General features: G+C 43.2%; 1 protein-coding gene and 1 pseudogene across 2 annotated transcripts in view; one reads left to right on the forward strand and one right to left on the reverse strand.

Annotated features, from left to right (window-relative positions):
* LOC144671554 (histone-lysine N-methyltransferase PRDM7-like) overlaps window positions 1-25759 on the forward strand; it is a 177965-nt gene that overhangs the window by 133023 nt on the left and 19183 nt on the right. The window contains exon 6 of the mRNA XM_078533508.1: window positions 22575-22642. Coding sequence (XP_078389634.1) covers window positions 22575-22642 — 68 coding nt within the window. The remainder of the gene's footprint in view (window positions 1-22574; window positions 22643-25759) is intronic.
* LOC144671579 (uncharacterized) lies at window positions 3260-5121 on the reverse strand (annotated as a pseudogene). The gene is made up of 2 exons (XR_013573946.1): window positions 4658-5121; window positions 3260-4604 (listed from the first exon to the last, which is right to left on the reverse strand). The product of XR_013573946.1 is annotated as an uncharacterized LOC144671579 (transcript).

Raw genomic sequence — 25759 nt, forward strand, 5'->3', positions numbered from 1 at the left:
ATGTATAGAATAAGATATTTGGGAGTGGTTTACAAGCTGGAATCTAATCAAAGGTTCATGTGGTTTATATATAGAATAACAGATACCCGGGAGTGAGTTACAGACAGGAATCTAATCAAAGGGTTCAGGGTAGTTTATATATAGAATAACAGCTACCCAGGAGTGAGTTACAGACTGGAATCTAATCGAAGGGTTCAGGGTAGTTTATATATAGAATAACAGCTACCCAGGAGTGAATTACAGACAGGAATCTAATCAAAGGGTTCAGGGTAGTTTATATATAGAATAACAGCTACCCAGGAGTGAGTTACAGACTGGAATCTAATCGAAGGGTTCAGGGTAGTTTATATATAGAATAACAGCTACCCAGGAGTGAGTTACAGACTGGAATCTAATCGAAGGGTTCAGGGTAGTTTATATATAGAATAACAGTTACCCAGGAGTGAGTTACAGACTGGAATCTAATCAAAGGGTTTGGTTGGTTTATACATAGAATAACAGATACCCAGGAGTGAGTTACAGACTGGAATCTGATTGAGGGGTTCGGGGTGATTTATATGTAGAATAACAGATACCCAGGAGTGAGTTACAGACTGGAATCTAACCTTGGGGTTCGGGGTGTTTATATATAGAATAACAGATACCCAGGAGTGAGTTACAGACTGGAATCTAATCTTGGGGTTCGGGGTGTTTATATATAGAATAACAGATACCCAGGAGTGAGTTACAGACTGGAATCTAATCAAGGGGTTTGGTTGGTTTATACATAGCATAACAGATAGTTGGGAGGGTGTTCCAGGCTGGAATCTATTTGAGGGCTTTGGTGGTTTATATATAGAACAGATACTGTGAGAGTTACAGACTGGAATTTTATTTGAGGGATTTGGCGTGTTTGAAATATAAAATTACAGATACCCAGGAGTGAGTTACAGGCTGAAATCTAATTGAGGGGTTTGAGGTGGTTTATGTTCAGAATAAGAGCCCATGTATCCTCTAACTAACATCTTGAGATGTTTTATTACGTTAAAAGCAGGTAGTTGAATTTATGATCTAATTGAAAGGAAGAACGGGCTTGGGAATGGTCTAGTCCTGTTACTATATACCAATATTCCAAATGTCTTAATGCCTAGAGATGATCAAGGGGGGTATACACAAAGTATGACAGCTCTCAAAAGCTATGTATTTGATTGATTACAATGGCCCATAACTTCCGAGCTCCAGGGCAGCCTATCTGGGGTGGGGGGAGGGTACCCTAAAAAACGTGCTGCCCCCGGGAGGTTCCCTGCTGAGGATGGCACGGTCATCACCTGAGAAGTTCAAACTTCTGATGGGCAATTGCCCTGCACTGGGAACTATACGAAAATGCAATTTAAGTCGCAAACTTCGGATGGTTCCGACTGTCTTGCAGCAATAGTTACCTGGAAAAAGTTAGAAGAATAAAACTACTTCTAGCTTCTGGGTAACTAGTGTACTGACCTCCCCAGACCACTCCATGAGCCACCCAACTACTCCCACCATCCCCCACCGGAAGCCCCCCGCCCCCAGGACCATCCACGGGACACCTTGACCACTCCCCTGCCCTGCATGGAGCCACCCGTCTATGCCATCCCTAACCACACACACACCGCGCCCCCCCCCTGCCGTCCACACCCCACAATCCTCCCTCCAACCACAAACCTCCTACTGACCCCCATGACCACCTGATGCCTCCCCTTCACAACTGACCACCCAATCTTTCCTTTATCCTGTTAGAGATTTCCAGGTTTTATTTTCCACCTACCTGCTCCCCCCTCCTTTTCTCCTCTCCCCCTCAAACACAGATGGTAGTCAGGCATCAGGATTTTGATAACACGGATATAAAAATACTGCAATGGATCCATCTCAAAACAAAATTCATTGTAGATTATGGGAGAGGGGGGGGTAGCAAAACGAACCAACAAAATATTAAGATTACAAAAAAAAAGCTTTGCAACAGAAAATGAAGCAATTTCTTTATATTGTTCAGTATTACCAACAGTAGATGGTAAACACCAAACAAGGATGGACTGTTCCTGTCCGCATTTAATTTACTATTCAGAACCATTTGGAGCCAACATGAAAGTCAAGAGAAACCACTTGAATTTCAAAGTTATTTTGAATTAGTTACCATGACGGGGAAATGTTCAATTGTGAACTCCAGCGTCCAACAGCGCTCAATCTTGATCTGAAGGAGGAGGGAAGCTCTCATTTTATTTTGCATCGTGGGGCGCTTTCCCATGTTAAACTTGCCACAAAAATGCAAATTGTTGGTACCAAACTATTTGCATAGCACTCTCTTATCTCGTTGAATTTTTCTCCACGATTACTTTGTTCCACGAAACAAGCATAGAACTTAATTATTTTTCAACATAAAGTTCTACAATAAATTAACAAATGAGATATGATATGTAGACAATAATTCTGGAACCTCGCCCACCGCCCCATTTGCCGACCAGTAATAGTGAGGTGGCGCAAGAGGGAACGGACAGAATGAAACATTCTCTGTTCCTTTGAGCTTTGTTCAGCACTTTTGCCGGGAGAACTCGCCCCATCGTGTTTGGGCATTTCGAAGCTTGGATTAGAGCATTGGTTGTCTGTTGTTGCTTATACAATTCTTCTGGGCTCTGATGTTGGCAGCCTCCATTTCACTCAGCACTGTCTGTATTTGGGGAGTGGTGTTCCGGGACCCCAGGCTTGACCACTGATACCAGTTCCTGACTTTTCATTTGGTTGTACTTCACCAAACTTAAGGCAGGGGATCAAATGCCTGACCTAAATCACTCACATTTCACTCTAAGTTTAAAACGACATCCGAGGCCCCTGGGTTGCACAGATCCTTCGGAATTTATTGATCCTTTCCTGCTGTTCCATTACATATCTGTCTCATCGCTTTATCGCTGGCTCAGACTCGCAAAGCACAATCTTCTGATCACAGACTGGCTAGACGCTGAAGTATATTAATGTTAAATTAATAGCTCGTTGACAATCTGATCACAAATTTCTTCTTTAATAACATTTCGGTAACATTGAACATCAACACAGTTTATACTTGGACAATGTAGACACATCAATTAGTTTGCATGTTTAATGTGGACTGAAAAGATTGAATTGACGATATAGTTGATTCATTTTCAGCTGCATACTCTGATTACAGTTAAATGTTGATAATGACAGCAGAATTTTATTGATCATCTCATGGTTAAACATTGAAAAGTTCATGTGGGGGGTGCGGGGGAGGTGTTTGAGAAAAGTAACTGGGAGCACTGAGTCCGCAGCACAGAATAGTTTTCAACACCTGCAGCAACAATAAAAGCGGTTACGTCTTCAGTCACTGCATTTATTAACACCGTCTATTTTGTGATAGGCAACTTTACCAAGGCAGATGTAACCAGACTGCATGGGAGTGACCTTTCACCATCAGAATATAGAAGTTGCGACAGGTCAGTGGGATAAAGATTCACAAAGGTTAGGCACGTTCTGCAAACGCTGCAGTTTATATCAGAGGGAACATTTTGAAAACCCACACTGGCAAAACAATTTCAAAGATGGTCCAACGTGAGGCTAGAACAACATTTGGCTAGTGCCAAATCTCCAACCCTCACAGGGAGTGCGGAATCATGAAATTTACCTTATATTCCAGCATTGTCCACATAAAAATATTAGGAATGAAAGGCAAATGTCTAACTAATGCTAATATCAGAGATAAGTAGAAATTATTCCTGGCCATTCAAACAAAAAAATCAGATTTAGTAAAATATGATTTGTATATTGTTCTCTTCATTAGCTTTCAAAACATTTTGCCTTTTCAACATTGAAAACTGCAGAATCCTTGAAAACTTTCCCACAACGATGGCAAGTTTCAAAACAAGTGTGACCTTTCAGCTGATGGTTAGAAGCAAAGTTCCCCCCATATTCTGTACATTTCTACAGCCTCTCTCTCCTGTGTGGATCCGCTGGTGTATATGGAGGCTCCCTGCCTGTGTGAAACTCTTTCCAAATTCAGTACATTCATACAGCCTCTCTTTGTGGATTCACTGGTGTTTATGGATGTTGCCTGACTCAAACTCTTCCCACATTCAGTATATTTATAGGGTCTCTCTCGTGTGGATCCACTGGTGTTTATGGAGGTCCCCAGCCTTTGTGAAATTCTTTCCACATTCAGTATATTTATAGGGCCTCTCTCCTGTGTGGATCCACTGGTGTCTATGGAGGCTCCCAGACCATGTGAAACTCTTTCCACAATCTGTACATTTATAGGGCCTCTCTTCTGTATGGATCCACTGGTGCCTCTGGACATTCCCTGATGCTGTGAAACTCATTCCGCATTCAGTACATTTATAGGGTCTTCTGTGGATTCGCTGGTGTTTATGCAGGTTCCCTGAATCTGTGAAACTCCACATTGAAAACATTTATATGGTCTCTCTCCTGTGTGGATCTGCTGGTGATAATGGAGGTTCCCAGCCCGTGTGAAACTCGTTCTACATTCAGTACATTCAAATGGCCTCTCTCCCGTGTGGATCCGCTGGTGATAATGGAGGTTCCCAGCTTGTGTGAAACTCTTTCCACAATCCGTACGTTAAAAGGGTCTCTCCTGTGTGGATCCACTGGTATCTATGGAGGTTCCCAGCCCGTGTGAAACTTCCCATAATCTGTACAAGTATAGGGTCTCTCTCCTGTGTGGATCCGCTGGTGACAATGGAGGTTCCCAGCCCGTGTGAAACTGTTCCCACAATCCGTACATTTATAGGGTCTCTCTCCTGTGTGGATCCGCTGGTGTCTATGGAGGTTCCCAGCCCATGTGAAACTCTTCCCACAATCCGTACATTTATAGGGTCTCTCCTGTGTGGATCCGCTGATGCAGGTGAAGATCATTTGATTTTATAAATTCTTTCCCCTGTACAGATTGTGTGAATGGTCCCTGCTCATTCTGGTGCTACAAAAGACCATTGCTGGAAGGAGAGGTTTGTCCTGATGAAATTTGTCCACAGGATTCTGGATGTTTTCTGATGTGCTTCTGAAGAAAAGCGGCAGTGGTAAATGCAACACTGCAATGAGGGCAAGGATGACATTCATCTTGTTCTCCTGCTGGAGAAGAAAGAAGAAAAACTGTCAGTGTAATGAAAGATCGAGGGGTCAGTATTTTTGTGTTTTGTGAGCCAAAGTTTTATCACCTCTGTCAGCCCAGTGGTTAGCATTCTCACCTCCAAGTCAGAAATTGTGGGTTCCTGTCCCACTCCAGGGACTTGTGCATGTAATCCAGGCCGGCACTGCAGTAGTGCACTGAAGATGTGCTGCACTGTCAGAGGTAACATCTTTCAAAGCGTGCTCAACTGCGTCCTCGCCGGAGTGTTAAAATAGACAACAACAATCCCATGGCTCGATATAAGGAAGAGCAGGGAGTTTTCCTGGTGTCCTGGCCAACATCTAATCACCAACCAACACAGCCAGGTCAGATTATGAGATCAGTTATTTCATTCTTATTGTTGGGATCTTTCTGTGTGCAAACTGAGTTGCTCTATTTGCCTTAATAACAACAGTGATTGCACTTCTAAAGGTAATACATTGGAGCTAAAGCACTTTGAGACATCCTGAATACATCGAAATGCTTCCAGCAGTGTAATTCTTTCAGAAAGTAGCAGGATGATTGTTAAGGGAGTGGTTCCTGACCTCAGTGCCTATTTTACTGTGGATTCTGTAGTATAAGAGTCTGCCACAGAAAGGCTTAACGCTGGACTGAGTAAAGTACCGCCCACGCTGTGATGTAAAGGAACACATGGCCTGTACCTAAGGGTCAGTCTTGTACAGGACAGAACCGTGTAGCTCCCAGCTTAGACCCTTTACGGTACAAATGTATATAGTTACTAGTAGATAATAAATAATAGTTGAACTACCTAAGATTACAAACTTAATGGGACCTACCATGCTACACACATCTTACAACATGGTGGCAGCAAATGGAGCAATCCAGAACCTTGCAGAGGCTGCAGAAGAAAATTAAAAACCTGGAGGATTGAAAACACAGAACCATTCTGACATGATGCAAAGCTCAAGAAACAAAGGCACAGAAGGAGATCGCCAAAGAAAAGCCCCAAAACAGGACTGGAAGCTGAAGGCAGAAATATAACTTTACCCCGGAGCAGAAGACTCCACTGAATCCTGTGGAAGTCCAGCTTCAGTATCCAGAGTGCAGAATCAGAAGACCTAGCAGGGGTGAGCTAAAAACTTAAGTCTTGGACAGAACAAGATTAAAAAAGCTTTTGAGCCATTAGTCTGAATTGCCATTTTAAAATGCTGGGTGAACAGCCTGGTTCCGAGCTTGCTCCTATTAGGGGAAAAAAAATTAAGGAAAAGATATTTGGCAGCTAAAAACCCAGCAAAAGCCAGGATTCAATGGTTCCGTGACCCAAAAATAGTTATTAAGAGCAGGGAAGAATCTAACAAATCGGTTCAGGGAGTCAGTCTTGAAAAGAAAAGTTTGCGGATGCCATTACTGCAGGACCCTGCCAAAACCAGCAAGTGTGGGAAAACCTATTGTGAAGAAGCACAGGACAGGGCTTGGATTTTCAAAGAGTCCTTAAAGCTACACCTATTTTTAAAAATTAATGACCATGGATCAGAAATCTACACTCATCCAAGGCCCAAATCAGTCACAACATTGGGACTTTGGAGAAAGATTTTTTTTGGATTCAGGTCTAGATAAAGACAGAAGCTGAACAGCTTTAACACACTCCTTTATTCAGTTGGCCCAGTAGCTGACCATATAATAGCTGGACAAGGAATCAATGAATCCTCAGCAAAATTTGATGAAGTTTTAAAATCATTTGACACTTGTTTTAATCTCAGGAGTAACAAGATCCTTGAAAGGGCAAAGTTTAATAAACATGTCCGACAGCCAGGAAAACCTGTTGACTCCTTCATTAATGAACTGTACAGAATGGCTGAAGGCTGTGATTATGGTAACCTGAAATCAGAACCATTCAGGGATAGACTTGTGGCCAGAGTGGAAAATAATGTATTCTCAGAAATGCTTCAAGCAAAGGAAAAAGGCCTTGAGAAGGCCATTCAAATTGTCAGGCAATCTGAAATTCGTTTACAGCACAGATCCATCTTAAGGGGGGACAGAATGCCATGGTACAAGGTAAACCCCACTGTCCAGTTAGTGAAACAGCAGAGAAACAGGGATATTCGTGGCCAAGGGATGCAATACCCTAACTGACCGGTACAGCGACCATGCCGGTGCTGTGGAGTCAAGCGTCCCCACAGGTGTGATCAATGTCCGGCAACCTCAGCACAATGCTACAACTGTGACCCCATAGGACACTTCGGGAAGCTGTGCAAAGCCAAAACATCCAAACGCACATGATTCACAAGGTCAAGATATCATACCAAGAGGACACAACTATGCTTCTTGGGTGAGGTCAAATATCCTGGATTTTCGTTCTGGAACGCGAACATCTCAATTAATGATCATCTCACAAACTTTAAATTGGGCACTGAGGCCAACGTTCAGATCCTATTGGACAAGGAACCATGGCTGAGAGACCTCTGGCTACGAAGAACAGACACAACACTCTATGGGCCTGGAGGAATCCTACTTCCGGTCATAGGCATGATTCTGGAGCCATTAAGCTATGACGCCAAACAAATCTTCAAAGTCATGTATGTCATCCGTAACCTGTCCCTTTCTCTCCTGAGCAGAGATGCCTGGGCGGCCCTGAATCTTATAATGGCAGAAGACATCAAAACTACCACTGTCGTGAATTATACAGAACTGCAAGTTATCGAGAGTTCCAACAAGAAAGATACTCTCGACTGGAGCTTCACCTCAGAATTATCTTCAGTCTTTGCAGAGCTGGTTTAATCACTTTCTCTACAGGTGCACAGATGGTTACCACGACGCCTCAAGTGGAAGACAGTCAAGAGATGAGCCAGCAGCCAGAAGAGCCTCAACCTCTAGCCTGACACCTCTTGGTGATTTATATCTATAGACCACAAAACAGACACTACAACCTCCAGCCAGTACAACCATTAGCCAGACAATGCTGTCACAGAGAAGTAGCTAACCTACTGCAGCACTCCAGAAAACCAAACTAAAAGGTGATCCTATTGAGAAGTCACACCCACACATCAAGAGACACATCCTTCCATCCAAGCATGCACCACGACAAACTGCATGTAGGAAGAAAACTAAAATAGTGTGTGAGTTCGTTCTCCCTGTAAAGAATGGGATAAACCAACGGCCATCCATAACACCAGATGGGGGGGTTGACAAAGACTGATTCAACGCCAAAGAATGAAAAAAGAGAATCAGGAGCCAACTAAACGCCAGAACAACCACACCAAAAACCACCTATTCACCAAAGTGAAAACCACCAAGCCACCTAAGGCAAACAGAGACTACTAGTCTGCCAATGGTTGTAAAGAAAAGACATGGAAGAATTATAAGGCCTCTCGATCACGTGAACCTGTAAATTCAGAGACTTGCGGTGGGGGGTGGGGGGGGGGGGTGGGAGAAGGGATAGTAGAAGTAATGTAAATATGTTGGGTAAATGGGAATGCATTGTAAGTACGTTGGATAAAGACTTCAGGGGAGGTGTAGTAGAAGGCTCAGGCTTAGAAAGGGTTATTTACATGGGACTGAGTCCAGTACGGCCCACACTGTGATGTAAAGGAACACATGGCCTGTACGTAGAGGTCAGTCTTGTCCTGGACGTGTGTATAAACAAGCATGGAGCTTAGAACCTTTACTGTACAAGCGTATATAGTTATAAGAAGCTAATAAATACTGTTGAACTACCTAAAACTATGAAACTCTTAATGAGACCTACTGAACTACACACATTTTACAATAGATACAACCTTTGTATCAGAGACAACAGTGCTCCAACTGAGGATGTTTGATACACCAAAGAGTAACTGTTTAGTGATCAGGAAAGGGAACATTTGCTAGATTCACCCCTTCCCAATCCAGGAATACTAAGGCTAACTATACCACCACCCACACATTATCCAGATAGGGATACGGGGCCCATTGAAGCATTCACAGAACTTTGCTGCACCTCAACCTTTCATCTGCTCGCTATAACCTATTACAACACAAAAGTCACAGTCAGTCAATTATCATAGAATTATACAGTACAGTGAATGGCCACTTGGGTCATCGTGTCTATACCAGCCTTTCCACCTTGTTGATACTACTTCTCCCCTACATCCCTGTAATTCTTCTCCGTTTCAGATATATATCCAATTCCGTTATGAAAGTAATTATCGAAACTGCTTCCACCTCACCCCCCAGCCCCTTTCAGTCTCTGCATGGCAGATTATAACAACTCGCTGCAAAAATGATTTCTCTTCACCTCCCCTGACAATTTTGTCAATTATCTTTGTACTCTAAATAATAACCCTTTATATCCTCTCCTAAGTCTGGTGCCTAGAATTGGAAATAATAATCTAGCTGAGCTTATGCAGTGATTTCTAAAGGGTTACCAGAACTTCCTTGCTTTTGTAATCAATGCCTGTATTTATAAAGCCTAAGATCCTGTGTGTTTGCTTAATAACCTTAACAGCTTGTGCTGCCACCTTCAAAGATTTGAGTATGTGAATATCCCAGGCCTCTGTTCCTGCAGCCCCTTTAATATTGTACCATTCAATTTACATGATCTCTACTCTCACTTTGCTGCAGTAAATCTCATCTACTCTCTGTCTTCCTATTGAACCAATTTATCTATACATCTTCCTGAGGCCTTCTACTCTCCATTTCACTATTTACTACATTTTCAAGCTTTGTGTTAGCTATGAACATTGAAATGATGCCCCCTATATCCATTCCAGGTCATTAATAGATATCAAAAAGCACTGGAGTCCTAACACTATCCGGTGAACCACTGTAACTGGCACCAATTCATAGAACAATAGAAAAGTTACGACATGTGCTTGCAAAAAAAAGTAGAAAAAATAAATTAACTGCTCATTTGAATCCCACTTTCGAGCACTTGGACCATAGCCTTGCAGGTTACAGCACTTCAAGTGCAGATCCAGGTACCTTTTATGAACATACATATGAACACACAAAATAGGAGCAGAAGTAGGCCATTCGGCCCCTTGAGCCTGCTCCGCCACTCATTAAGGTTAAGGCTGATTTGTTTGTGTGTTTAGAATTCCAAATTCCCATCTACCCCAATAACCTCTGATTCCCTTGCCTAACAAGAATCTATCCACCTCTGCCTTAAAAATATTCAATGACCCCGCCTCCACCCACTTCTGAGGCAGAGAATTCTGAGGTCGCACAACTGTCTGAGAGAAAAAAGTTCTCATCTCTGCCCTAAAAGGGCGACCGCTAATTTTAACACAGTGCCCCCTAGTTCTGGACTCACCCACAAGAGGAAACATCCTTTCCACGTCCAATTTGTTAAGACCGTTTAGGATCTTATATACTTCAATCAAGTCATCCCTCACTCTTCTAAACTCCAGTGGAAACAAGCCCAGTCTATCTAACCTTTCCTCATAAGACAACACACTCATTCCAGGTATCAATCTAGTAAACCTCTTCTGAACCGCCTCCAATGCATTTACATTGTTCCTTAAATAAGGAGACCATAACTGCACACAGTATTCGAGATTTGGTCTCACCAATGCCCTATATAACTAAAGCATAGCATCCTTACTTTTATGTACCTGCATTCTAACTTTTTGTGACTCATGCACTAGAACACCCAGATCCCTCTGCACCTCGGAATTCTGCAACGTTTTATGTTTAAATAATACTCTGATTTTTTATTCTTCCAGCCAAAGTGAACAACTTCACATTTTCCCTCAGTATACTCCATCTGCCATATTTTTGCCCACTCACTCAACCTATCTGACTGCAACCTCCTTATGTCCTCTTCACAATATACTTCCCCACCTATCTTTGTGTCATCTGCAAACTTAGCTATCATGCCTTCGCTTCCCTCATCTGAGTCATTGATATAAATTGCAAAAAGTTAAGGCCCCAGAACTGACCCCTGTGGGACTCCGCTCGTCACATCCTGCCACTCAGAAAAAGACTCATTTATGCATTCTCTCTGCTTTCTGCCATCCAGCCAATTTTCTATCCATGCTAATACGTTAACCACTACACCATGAGCTTTTATTTTCCACAATAACCTTTGATGTGGCACCTTATCAAATGCCTTCTGGAAATCCAAGTACAGTGTGTCTATGGGCTCCCCTTTATCCACGGTACATGCTACTCCTTCAAAAAACTCCAATAAACATGAATTCCCTTGCACAAAACCATGCCTATTCTTCCCGATTACCTTGAGGTTCTCTAATTGCCCAGCCATAACCTCCTTAACACTTTCCCCATGACAGACATCAAGCTAACTGGCCTGTAGTTTCCTGTTTTCTGCCTCCCTCCATTCTTGGGCCAGAATCTTCGGGTCGGCGAGCGGGGGCAGGTCCCGCTTGCTGACGTGCGGTGGCGTCGGGCGTGCGTCCCGACGTCACTGCGCGTCATTCCGATCTTCAGTTCGGCGGGCGCGCACCGGAGTTGGCTGTGAGCCTGCCAAACTAAAGGCCATTTAAATTCCAATTGAAATAATTAACTGAGCTGCCCGTCTAGCCTTAGCCCAGGCGGCCTTCACATTTATCATGAAACCTCATCCACGGGCGGGATGAGGTTTCACGAAGGTTTTAAAACGTTAATAAAAATTTTTCATAAAATTCATAGACATGTCCCAGCTCATGTGACACTGTCACATGAGGGGACATGTCTTCAAACTTTTTTTTTTCCTTTTTTAACTTTTTAAAAATAAAAGTAATCTCCCTGAGGCAGCTCTGTGCCCTCAGGGAGATTTCTGCGCTCTTTTGTGCATGAGCAGGCCCCGACTCAGCCCCCCCCCACCACCGCCCGCACAGGGAGCACTCAGCGCTTCCGGGTGCGCGTCACGCTGGGCGGGCCTTAATTGGCCAGCCCATGTAAAATGGCGGCATGCAGCCGATCGCAGGCGGCAATTGGCTGCGTACCCACTCCCGCCCAACCCCCCCCCCACTCCCCGCCCACCGATGGGGAAAAAATTCTCCCCTTGAACAAAGGAGTTATATTTGCTACTTTTCAAGTCTGATGGAACATTTCTAGAATCTAGGGAATTTTGGAAAATTAACACCAACGCATCTACTATCTCAGCAGTCACCTCTTTTAAGACCGTAGGATGAAGTCCATGTGGATCTGGAAACTTGTCAGCCCGCAACTCCATCAGTTTGCTCAGTACCACTTCCCCAGTGTTTGTAACTTCACCACGATCCCCTCTCCCTTCCATCTCCTGATTTACAGTTATTACTGGAATGTTTTTTGTATCTTCTATAGTGAAGACAGAAGCAAAATATTTGTTCATTTCATCCGTCATTTCCTTATTATCTATTATTAACTCCCCGTTGACACCCTTTAGAGGACCAACACTCACTTTACTTAATCTTTTCCTTTTTAAATATCTGTAGGAACTCATGCTAGCCGTTTTTACCTTTCTAGCTTCCTCTCATACTCTAATTTCTTTCTCCTGATTAACCTTTTAGTCATTCTCTGCCATTCTTTATATTCTGACCAATCATCTGACCTGCACTCATCTTTGAACAGTTATATGCTTTTTCCTTAAGTTTGATGCTTTCCTTAACTTTAGTTAACCACGGATGATGGGTCCTCCCTTTAGAATGTTTCTTTATAGTAGAAATATACTTATTCTGAAATATCCCCTTAAATGTCTGCCACTGCTTCTCTATTGATCTATCCTGTAGCTTAGTATTCCAGTTCACTTCAACTCATTCAGCTTTCATGCCCACATAGTTGCCCTTATTTAAGTTTAAAATACCAGTCTTAGACCCACTGTTCTCCCTTTCAAACTGGACGTAAAATTCTATCATATTGTGGTCACTGCTACCTAGGAGTGTCTTCAAACTGAGGTCATTTAGTAATCCTGTCACAAAACAGAATACCAAGACTAATATAACCTGCTCTCTGGTTGGTTCCAGAACGCGCTGCTCTAAGAAACTATCTCGAAAGCATTCTATGAAGTCCCCATCCAGGTTACTACTGCCAATCTGATTTTTCCAGTTTATATGTAGATTAAAGTCACCCATGATTATTGCCGTCCCTTTATCAGAAGCACCCAATATTTTTTCTTGTATACTTTGCCCTAAATTGTAGTTACTGTTAGGGAGCCTGTAGACCACTCCCACTAGTGATTTCTTTCCCCTACTATCCCTCATCTACACCCAAACCGATTCTACATCCTGATCTCCTGAACCAAGGTAATCTGTAACTATTGCACAAGTGCCATCCTTGATCAATAGTGCTACCCCTCCAACTGTACCTAGCTTCCTATTCTTCTTGAATGTCATATACGCCTCAATATTCAGGACCTAATCCTTGTCATCCTGTAGCCATGTCTCTGTAATGACTATTTACTTCAATGCGTATTTCCTTTGTTGTGAATGCTGGGTACATTCAGATGTAGAACCTTTAGTTTTGTCTTTTTGTTATCTTCGCAACATCTAGTTTTGACTACTGGTGTATTTTTAGGTTTTATCTCACTGCCCCTTCCTGCTATTCTATGACCCTCATTTCCCATATTACTGTCATTCTCTCCTGCCTTGAATCTACCCCATGATTTGCTGCATCTATCCAAGATTGATCCCTCACTCCCCTCGTTTAGTTTAAAACCCTTTCTACTTCCCTAGTTATGCGATTCATACGAACATACGAATTAGGAGCAGTGGGCCACTTGGCCCCTTGACCCTGCTCCACCATTCAATAAGATCATGGCTGATCCGATTGTAACCTCAACCCCACATTCCTGCCTACCCCCAATAACCTTTCACCCCTTTGTTAATCAAGAATCTAGTTAGCTCTGCCTTAAAAATATTCAAAGACTCTGCTTCCTCCGCCTTTTGAGGAAGAGAGTTTCAAAGGCTCAGAACCCTCTGAGAGAAAAAATTTCCCCTCATCCCTGTCTTAAATGAGCGACCCCTTATTTTTAAATAGTGAACCCCTAGTTCTAGATTCTCCCATAAGAGGAAACATCTTCTCCACATCCACCCTGTCAAGACCCCTCAGGATCTTAAAGAACGCTCATCCCTGCACAGTTCAGGTGTAGACCGTCCCAACAGTACAGCCCCAACTTTGCCCAGTACTGGTGCCAGTGCCCCACAAACCAGAACCCACTTCTCCCACACCAGTCTTTGAGCCACGCATTCATCTCTCTAATCTTATTTGCCCTATGCCAATTTACACGTGACTACTTTGAGGTTCTGCTACTTAATTTGGTACCAAGCTTCTCATACTGACTATGCAGAATCTCCTTCCTTGTCCTGCTTATGTCGTTGGTACCTACATGGACCACCCCCTCCCACTACTTGTTCCTCTCCAGCCCTGAGCAGATGTCCCGAACCCTGGCACCGGACAGGCAACACAGCCTTCTGGACTCTCGCTCTTTGTTGCAGGGAACAGTGTCAATCCCCCTTACTATACCGTCCCCTACTACCACTACATTCCTGTTTGTTCCCCTCCCTTGAATAGCTTCCTGTACCATGATGCCATGGCCAGCCTGCTCATCCACCTTGCAGATCTTGCTTTCGTCCACATGCTGCCTTTTTCAAGCCCTGCAATTTTTAAAACATTCCATTCAGTATTACTCTCTGCTTCCTGTCCCTTAACCCATTTCATTTTCATGTTACTACTGTGCCTTAAATCCCACAGACTTCAATTCAACTAACAAGTCTATTATGTGGTACTTTATCAAACACAGAAAACTGCAACAGAAAACGAATGATTATTTCGCTAAAATTTCCAATTTTGATCAAAATCCTTACATTTTGGTTCTTGTTCTACCGTTCACATTGCAGTCCTTTTGAGTCATTGAGGTCTACAGCACAGCAAAAGGCCTTTCGGCCCATTGAGTCTGCGCTGGTCAAGCAAGTACCTAACTATTCTAATCCCATTTTCCAGCACTAGGCCCATAGCCTTGTATGCCGTGGCATCGCAAGTACACATCCAAATACTTCTTAAATGTTATGAGGGTTTCTGCCTCTACCACCCTTTCAGGCAGTGAGTTCCAGATTCCCACCACCCTCTGGGTGAAAAAATTGTTCCTCACATCCCCTCTAAACCTCCTGCCCCTTACCTTAAATCTATGCCCCCTGGTTATTGATCCCTTCACCAAGGGGAAAAGTTCCTTCCTGTCTACCTTATCCTCATAATTTTATACATCTCAATCATGTCCCCTCTTAATCTCCTCTGCTCCAGTGAAAATAACCCCAGTCTATCCAATCTCTCCTCATAACTAAAACTCTCCAGCCCAGGCAACATCCTGGTAAATCTCCTCTGCACACTCTCTAGTGCAATCACATCCTTCTGAAAATGTGGATTCCAGAACTGCACGCAATACTCTGGCTGTGGCCTAGCCAGCATTTTATACAGTTCCAGCATAACCTCCCTGCTCTTATATTCTATGCCTCGGCTAATAAAGGCAAGTATCCTATACGCCTTCTTAACCACCTTATCTACTTGTCCCGCTACCTTAAGGGACCGGTGGACATGCACACCAAGGTCCCTCTGATCCTTGGTACTTCCCAGGGTCCTACCATTCATCGTTTATTCCCCCGCCAAGTGCGTCATCTCACACTTATCCGGATTAAATTCCATTTGCCACTGATCAGCCCATCTGACCAGCCCGTCTATATCCTCCTGTAATCTAAGGCTATCCTCCTCACTATTTACACTCCACCAATTTTCATGTCATCCACAAGCTGACTGATCAACCCTCCTACCTTCAAGTCTAAATCGTTTATATATACCACAAACAGCAAGGGACCCAACACTGATCCCTGTGGAACCCCACTGGACACAGGCATCCAGTCAAAAAAACACCCCTCGACCATCACCCTCTGCTTCCTGCCACTCAGCCAATTCTGGATCCAATTTGCCAAATTGCCTTGGATCCAATGGGCTCTTACCTTCGTTATCAGTTTCCCATGTGGGACCTTATCAAAAGCCTTGCTGAAGTCCAAGTAGACTGCATTAAATGCATTGCCCTCGTGTACACACCTGCTCACCTCTTCAAAAAATTCAATCAAATTGGTCAGACATGACCCCTTAACAAAACCATGCTGACTGTCCTTGATTAATCCCTGCCTCTCCAAGTGTAGATTAATTCTGTCCCTCAGAATTGCTTCCAATAGTTTCCCCACCATTGAGGTTAGACTGGCCTGTAGTTCCCTGGTTTATCCCTTCCTCCCTTCTTGAATAACAGTACCACATTGGCTGTCCTCCAGTCCTCTGGAACCTCTCCTGTGGCCAGAGAGGTATTGAAAATTATTGCCAGCGCCCCTGCTCTCTCTTCCCTTGCCTCACTCAACAGCCTGGGATACATTTCATCTGGGCCTGGAGATTTATCTACTTTTAAGCCTGCCAGACCACTTAGAACCTGCTCCCTTTCTATGGTAATTTCTTTAATTGTATCACAGTTCTTCTGCCTGATTTCCATATCCACGTCATCCCCCTGTGAACACTGATACACAGTATTCATTTAAAACCCTACCTGGGTCTTCCGGCTCCCCACACAAATTACAATTATATCACAGTCCTTCTGCCTGATTTCCATACCTACATCGTACCTCTCACTTGTGAACACCAGTACAAAGTATTCATTTAGAACCCTACCTATGTCTTCCGGCTCCATACACAAATTACCACTATGCTCCTTACTCTTACTCCCCTACTCTTTCCCTAGTTATCCTCTTACTCTTGATGTACTTGTCAAATAACTTTGGATTTTCCATTATTTTACCTGCCAATGTTTTTCTCATGCCCCCTTTTTGCCCTCCTAATTTCCTTTTTAAGTTCCCCCTACACATTCTATACTCCTCTAGGGCTTCCACTGTTCTGAGCCCTTTGTAGCTGCCATAAGCCTCCCTTTTTCTCTTTATTCAATCCTGTATATCCCTCGACATCCAGGGTTCTCTGGAGTTGTTGGTCCCACCCTTTGTCTTTACTGGAATATGTTGGCCCTGTACTCTCCGTATTTCCTTCTTGAATGAGTCTCACTGCTCTGATGCAGATTTATCTAAAAGTAGCTACTCCCAGTCCACTCTGGCCAAATCATATCTGATCTTATTAAAATCAGCCTTCCCCCAATTTAGAACTCTGATTTCTGGCCCATCCTTGTCCTTTTCCATAACAGCCTTGAATCTAATGGAGTTATGATCACTATATGCAAAATGTTCCCCCACTGATACCTCTACCACTTGCCCGGCTTCATTCCCTAAAATAAAGTCCAGGACCCCTCTCTTGTAGGATCCTCTGCGTACTGGCTTAAAAAGCTCTCCTGGATGCATTTTAAGAATTCTGCTCCCTCTAAACCCATCACACTATGACTAACCCAGTTAATGTTGGGGAATTTGAAATCCCCCACTATTACTACCCTATTATTTTTACACTTCTCTGAAATTTGCCTACATATCTGCTCTTCTATTTCTCTCTGACTGCCTGGAGGGCCTATAGTACACTCCCAGCAATGTGATTGCTCCTTTTTTGTTTTTAAGTTCTACCCATATGGCTTCATTTGAGGAGCCTTCTAAGATGTCATCCCTCCTTACTGCTGTAATTGATTCCTTGATCAATATTGCGATACCCCCTCCTCTTTTACCTCCTTCCCTGTCTCGCCTGAAGACCCTATATCCTGGAATATTGAGCTGCCAACCCTGCCCCTCTCTCAATCATGTCTCTGTGACAGCAATGACATCATACATCCGTGTGTTAATTTGTGCCCTCAACTCATCTGCCTTATTCAAAATTGATTCGTCACCATACCTGACCAGCAGCTCACACCGAGGAGGAACAGGCTTGCCGGTAATAAATTCTGCCGCAGTGCTGAAAGGCCACAAGGTTCTGCTCCTCTTCCTTTCTGGCACAATTAACAAATCTGGAACAGAACAAGTAAACACATAAGGGGCCAAAATTCAGTTCAAATTGTTGCATGAATCCAGAATGGTGTGTTAGAATGATGGGGAATGTCTCCAGCCATTGCCAAATTTCAACTTTAAACACGCTGTCGGGAGAGTTCACTCAATGAAGACCAATCACTTCAATGTAGGCATTAAATATAATCACCTTGGCATTTCCACGGAGGGAGGGAGGGATTGTAACTGAGGGGGTAGAGTTGCCTGCAATTACGGGTTTTCAAGTTTTCTAGTCATGCTACTACGCTTGTTCTTCCAGAATACGCCCAATTTTTTGAAGCACGCCATTTGTCAGGCACCATTTCAAACAAATGTCAAGGAACAAGATTACCTCAGAACCCATCACAATTGCCCCACTCCCTTGATCTCCCCAAAAAAAAATCACTCTGAACTATGCACTTCTTGTAATCCAAGGCTTTTGTGCTGCAGCTGTGCAGTTCTTGCTTTTAGGAAATCTGTACAAAAGTAGAGGATGATTCTTTGCTGATTTAAAATGTTGCCACAGCCACCCAGATAGAAGGGCTGTCTGGCTGTTGGGCATCATGCTGCAGCCCAGGAGTTCAGAGCAAGGAGGGAGAGACTGTGGCTACGAGGGAGGGATGGGAAAATCAGCACAGTCGGATGTAGAGACATGGATGGGCTGGAGTTGATCATTCAGGACAGGGAGACTGGTTGGGGTCCCGGTGCGCAAATCCTGACAATATTGTATCAGGCTTCCCTTACCTCATCCAATTTGACTTAGATTCACCCTTCGCATCAATGTATTCAAAATCTTGCTTGCCTTTACTGATCTGCAGAAAGGTTTTTTCATACTTTCATTGTTAAAAGTTTTTTAAAAATCAACTTTATTTTAGCCAGTGATCAAGCTTAACACGAATTGTCTCATACAGTGGCCTCCCTCTTCTCCCTGTACCTGCTTTCTCTGGTTATATGTTTGCATTCGATAGCCCAGATCAACAAAATGGCAAAATCAGCTGCTTGTCGGCTGGTGATCAAACTACATTCTAGAAGGAGAGGAGCCGAAATTCTTTGTGAGGAAGCCAGAGTTTTGAAGGATTTTGTGACTGAGATTGATGATTATATATGCTGTGTGGATGGCCAAGCCAATTCGTAAGATCTGTCTTAGTTTTTATCTGCCATTTAAATGGGTAATTTATAGTTTATAATTGGCTACAATTTGCCTGTTGATTCATGTTTGGCTTACATTGATTCTGGATGTTAGTGCATAGGAGGTTATCTAAGATAGTATTGAGTGTTTGCTTTGTTTGACTCTTGCATAGTAAAAATCCTTCTGTTTTAAACTGTGGAATCTTGTGGCTTCATTCTTTTAGTAAAGAACTGGTATTTCAGATTCACTCTCTTTTTTAAAAAAAGTGCAGGTCTCTACCGAGATCGTAACACATCCCTGGCCTATTCTGCTCTAACCTTCTCGTACTCAGTTGTATGACAGGACCGACTCATTGCCACCTAATCGTTGCCAGTTTCCCAACATGGGGAAACTAGCAAGTAAATTTTGAAAGCACACAATGTACCCGACAACTATGGACCCACGACACCTTTCTTGCTTCCTGCTGCTGGTGATTCCTATTCAAGTAGTTCCTTGGCTGCCACCAGACATCCAATGTACACACTAAGTAATCCATTCTTCACATATGAACATTCAGGCTACTGGAAACAAGAGGCAACAAAGGAAAGCCTGATTGTCTTCACCTGCTGTCCATTTATCAGTAGGACTCACTGAGTAGTAACCAGGAATAGAAACCTTGAATAATTTTTAGCTATTACATTCAATAGAGTCCTGAACCTTTCGTCAAACAAGTAAGAAACTTGATAACTATGATCGGCACTTACCACCCACGAATATCCACCCATAGCAGCTGATTCTTTATTTGATACTACTCCTTCATAAGGTCCAAAGTGAACACCTTTGGGAATAACCCTCCCTTCATTCCACACACCGAGACCAGCATTTTGAATCTTACTTTATCATCATCCGGCAGAGCAACATAAAAGATGTTATGATCCCCAGGGTTATGAGAGGAGCAGAGTGCTCTATGCACCACAGGATGCTATGTTCCAAGGTTAAATTTACTATCTCGCGGTAAAGAAGACCCAACATGCACTAGATCCCTAAGAAAGCTAATTGTGCAGAAATCGGCATCTGCAGAGATCTGCAATTATTCCAGGTTCAGACCTGGGCAACAGCTGTCTTTCAAAGAAAACCCAAGTGATGAGGTCAACATGGCTTGGTCAATCTTCAAAGTCAACAGTTCAAGAAGCTGTCAATGATGTGCTGGGAACACAGCAAAGAAACAACTGAGAATGGTGCGATGAAAACGATGATCAAATTAAGGAACCGCTACAGGAGAAAATGCAGCAGATGCAGCATGGTTGGAGATAAAGATACACCCGCTGCGAAGAAATCACTCTCGGAGAGTAAAATGAAGCTGTGCAGGATATAAGAAGCATGCTGGGCCAAACAAGGTAGAGAGCTTCAAAAGTCTATGCTGATCAGCAAGACATGAGGAATTCCTACAAGGCACTGAAGACTGTGTATGGTCCTCCCTCACTCACTTGTTCTCAGCGTTGATGGGGAATCTCTTCTGATGGACAGGACAGTTATCTAAGAGCGCTGAACTGAGCACATTAAGGATGTGCTTCACCGCCCATCCATGGAAAATGGGCTAGCCACGGGTAAGCTTCCAGTCTGGCCCAAAATGTGAAAACCTGGAGATCAAACACTCTGTTATGGAAGCTGACAAAACCATCTGATCCCTACCTTCAAGGAAAGCTCCAGGCTCAGATGGGATGCCAGGAGAAATTTGCAAATCTGTGGGGACCCCAGCTAACCATCAGACTCACACAAATATGTCACAAGATGTGACGTCAACAAACCATTCCTCAGGAGTTCAAAGATGCCATGATTGGTCAGGTGTTCAAAAGGTCAAAAAACATGGGCGTGTGACAACCATGGAGGAATCTTGCTGCTTGTGATAGCTGCTAAGATTCTAGCAACTTCTACTCAAAAGACACGTAAGCCACAAAGCAGAACTTGTACTGCCAGAAAGTTAAGGTGAGTTCATGCAAGGCACAGGCAGTTACAACATGATCGTCACCCTGTGACAATGCTGCAAACAACAGCTGGGACTCTACTGTGCCTTTGCTGTCCTGACGAAGGGCTTTGACAGAGTAAACAGAGGCCAAGTGGAAAGTCTTAGACAAGCTTGGACATCCAGGATCACTAACCTTGATGAATACACTGACACCTTTGACGTAACAAGTGGTGTGAAGCAGGAGTGTGTCATGACCCCATTTGCTCTTCTGTATAATCGTTGATGCCATGCTTTCTGGGGCATTTGAGGGAAATGTTGATGGAATATATGTCCTACTCAGGACAGATGCAAATCTCTTAAACCTGAGATGACCGAAATCACTGTGAACATGACCTTCAAAGAATCATGGACTGTTCTTCAAAAGTGGCTGATGATTATGCACTAACCACCAGTTTAAGGAAGACAGAGACACCCAAACCAACCACCGCCAAATTCTGACTATACCCCACCTACTATAACTTGAAGGCTATGGATAACTTCACCTATCTCCAGAAATGTCTGCACTGACGGCGAGGTGACAAATAGAATTGACAGAGCAAGTTCAGCAATTGCTCATTTACACAAGAGGCTGTGGAGGAAACCAGGTACCAAACTTAAACAAAACTTGCTGTTTACAAAACTGTGGCAATACTATCCTCCTGTATGCCTGTGATACATGGACTACCTACTCCGGGTACATTAAGCATTGGATAGGTTCCACAAGAGATGCGTTTGGAACTTCATGGGCATCAAATGGGAGGACAAAGTACCCAACACTGAAGTACTGCAAAGGGCAAAAGCGTCTGAAATTGAAGCACTCATTATCAGATGGAATGGACATGTTGTACATATGACTGGCGATAAAATCCCTAAGGTGGTCACGTAGTCACAAGTTAAACTTGGACACTGCCTGCAAGATGCCGACCGGCGAGCTGTGATTAACTAACACTTTGTTTCCATCTTTGACAAACAAACTGACAAAAATTTCTGTTCCTACTGAATTTACCGTTCTTCCATTCTCTCTCTTGGTCTTCTTCACATCCTCATTCTTCAAGAGAGGGTTAAATAATCTCACCTCTTAAACAAAGAGAAAGATGTCAGTACTGGTTGAGATAAATCTCACATCTCAGCTTATTTATGTTAACAGCATGATGGTTCAAAAAAAATATGTAGTTTATTCAGGTCCCAAGAAGAATAAACACATTATGCAGATAAAATATAGAAAGGTAAACGTACACAAATACAAGATAAAATGTCTTCATACATTTTAGTTATCTTTTCACCTCTCCAAATTTTCAAAGTAACTGCCTCCTGATGAAAATGATGTACCAACTGCTGGCCAAACTGGTTATAATCAGGTTACAAAAAAATATTTTTAATATTTCAACAATGAAAAGATATCCAATTACATGGTGGGTTTTTCACAAGAAGTTTAGGAGTCCAATCCTCATCTGAGTCACTGGAAACATACACACGGAATCGACGCCCCCTGCTAAGCCTTGAAATGAATGTTGGCTTTGGTACATTCAATCCTGTGAAAAGTAAAATATTCCAATCGCCTACAGTTGAGAATTGCCTGTATTTAACTTCGCATCATTTACTGATATAAGGTATCTGTTGAATCTGAGAATTCCAAATGTTCAAAGTAACTGCCCCCTGACAAAAATGATGTACCAACTGCTGGCCAAACTGGTTACTTTAGAATAAGACCAGGTGAGAACAGTACAAAGAGTTTCCTTTGATCAATGGCACCCAGATTTAAATCAGGCCCAGACTGATCAGATGTAAAGGAGTTTTGAAGCAATGTTGGGCACTGGGAGTACAGCATTCAAAGAGCCTTGCTCTCTTACTTTCTCTTCATCACTATGTCACTGAACCTGGTTGGGCCCATTGAAGAGTCCAATAGAAAGAACATTGCACTTTGACAATTGATGGTCACTCTCAGAACTGAGGGAAAGGAAGGTCTTTGATGACACCCGAGATGCAGAGTTCACCTCCTCTATTGCAATATTACCTGTTTTTATGTCAGGTGAGTTTGGGATCAGCTGTGGTTTGCTCTGTCTCAGACAGGATTTTTTACTTCAGCATACCTGAAACACACAGGGAACACATATTGGGAAATTGTGAATCCTCAGTCGGTGATTTCACAAATACTGTGTTAATAATCAGGGAATCACAGGCTGTGGCTGTTGAATTTCCAGATATTCATTCCAGTTGTGCACCAGCAGTGAAATGGAAAATTCTATCCAGAATGTCAAAGTACACGAGGAGAGTATCCAATTGGGTATAATATTGGACAAAGTGTCTGTCAATATGAATCAGAGTGTTCAGGAGAGGAAAGAAAAAATGCTGAAAGCAAGAAAGCAACTGATTTGGTACAAATCTTCTGCGAGCATGTTTTCACAGTTCTGCTGCACCTTCTTATAACAGAATTCTACCCATTTCACTTAGCTCTGTCCAGTCATCGTTGGAAAGATAAATGGCAATCTCTTCAAGCTTCTCTAGAATATAGAGAAATAAAATCACTGTAATTTCAGACACATTTAGGTTTTAAGTCTCCAGACTCCACAGGAAGTCTGCAAGATGCAAGATTTTTTGCACTGCCTGATAAGGCAAAATTTTAAAAGATTATCCCCTCACCCCCACCATCACTTCAATGGATTGGCACAGCCAGCCATTTTATTGGGAGCCATCAATATTGTGGCACCATGTTGAAAGGTCTTAAAGGAAAGTTTCCTTACAACACCTTCTACAGCCAGGGTTGGTGTTAGCTTGCTCTGGGAATGCTGGACAGACAAAATTGGACTGCAGCAACTCGCCAAGGTTCTCTTGATAGCGCCATCCACGCCTGCAACCTCTGCCATCTAGAGGAACGAGGGCAGTCAGCGTATGGGAACACCACCACCTGTAAGTTGCTCTGCAAGTCGCATTGGATACTGATTTGGAAATAAATCACTGATCTTCGTCATCGCTGGTCAAAATCCTCGAACTTCCCGCCTTTGAACGCCGTAGGAGTACCTTCACCACATGGACTGCAGCTGTTGAAGAAGGCGGCTCACCACCACAACCTTAAAGGCAAGTGGGGATGGATAATACAAGCTGGTCTTGACAGCAACACCCATGTCCCATGAACCAATAAAATGAATTACATTATTCTCATTGTTCCATTTCTGAATCATTTCCCCTTTCCTTTTTGGTGCTTGCATATGACATTATCTTGCCGAGGCTCTCAATTAACTCACAGCAGGTTTTACGCTGCTGCTGTTTTTGAGGCAGATGTTCAAGGACACCTGATTCCTCTCCCTATCAGGGCGACATTACGCACACTCATCTGGAAATCTTGCTCAGGTTCACGTTAGTAACCTCAAGGAGGAAAGGAATAGGCCATTGAGCAAGCTCTGCCAAGTCCTTCCTGATTGTGAGTCTACCCTTTGAACCACATGTTTTGGCACTTTCTCAATTCGTTTAATAATCCCGACAACCCAAGTATTGATCCCCTTCAAATAACTGAATGAAACTGTCTCAATGGCCTCACATGTTCATGTGTTTCACACTCCCATAACATTTTGTCTGAAGAGTTCTTTACCTGGATTAACTTTTACTTCGAACAGATGTCCCTTTATTACACATCTCCCCAGTACAAAAATGAGCCTCTGAAATCATCTATGTTGTCAATGCAATTTCTATTCTCACTCAGGGTGTGGCTAATGTTGCTAAGACCCTCAACAATGCCCCTGGCTTCAGAAGGCACTGGTGGGCATCACCTCGATCAGATCACTCCTCATCTCATGGGAAATTTGCTCAGTCTCTGATAAGAGCTAAGGCACTAAATGGAACAGGAAAGATAAATTCACAGCAGCGCTTTAAATTAAATTGTAACTACACGACTAGGATAAATGCTGAATTACAGTCACAGAAAGAATGATCAGGAACTGAATTAGTCACCTGGGTTGGGTAGTAGATGGAAAACAAAGAATTAATAATTCAGGCAGTTAGATATTGAGATCAGGGCATCTTAACTTTCCACTGGAAGTATCAGCTAGATTGGCCCAATGTCTTGCTGGTCAATATTAATACTTGTGATCCGATTGACACATTGGGGAACTCACCCACTCCCTCCTACTGACAGTATTGATGTGACTGACCAGCTGAACCTTCCCCAACCTCAAGCTGCAATAAATACTCAGACCCAGCATTTTCTGTGTGGTTTCCATTTCAAATCTCCCGTGACCTAACCTCGGATTTCCTCCGCTCAGACATGGTCTTTCCCTCTCCAGTATCTGCCCGCTCACTCTTAGCTTTACCCATCCCCATCCCAAGGTCGGGCACCTTATTTACTGGGCTCTTCCCTCGAGCTTTTGTGCCCTTATCTACCCCTCAGTCTGTTCAATGGTTGTGTCCCGGGACTATTATTTCTCCCCCACTTTTCTTGTTCCCTCACAGACTCGAAATGAAACCCAGTCTCAGTGAAATACTTTCCTATCAGCAGCAGCGTCCAATGTTTATGGTCCTAATATCTGAACCTGTCTTTTCTTCTGACTTTCCCTCAGCCTAACACCACCTCAGTCTCTTTCTCACTAAAAGTAACCAGGCCAGCTCCTGTTTTCCGCCCTCAGGAAATTCTTGTTCCTCTTCTTGATAGGTAAAAATCTTCAAAA

This window comes from Cetorhinus maximus, chromosome 33 (genome assembly GCF_964194155.1).
Source record: "Cetorhinus maximus chromosome 33, sCetMax3.hap1.1, whole genome shotgun sequence".
In the NCBI taxonomy this organism is placed as follows: Eukaryota; Metazoa; Chordata; class Chondrichthyes; order Lamniformes; family Cetorhinidae; genus Cetorhinus; species Cetorhinus maximus.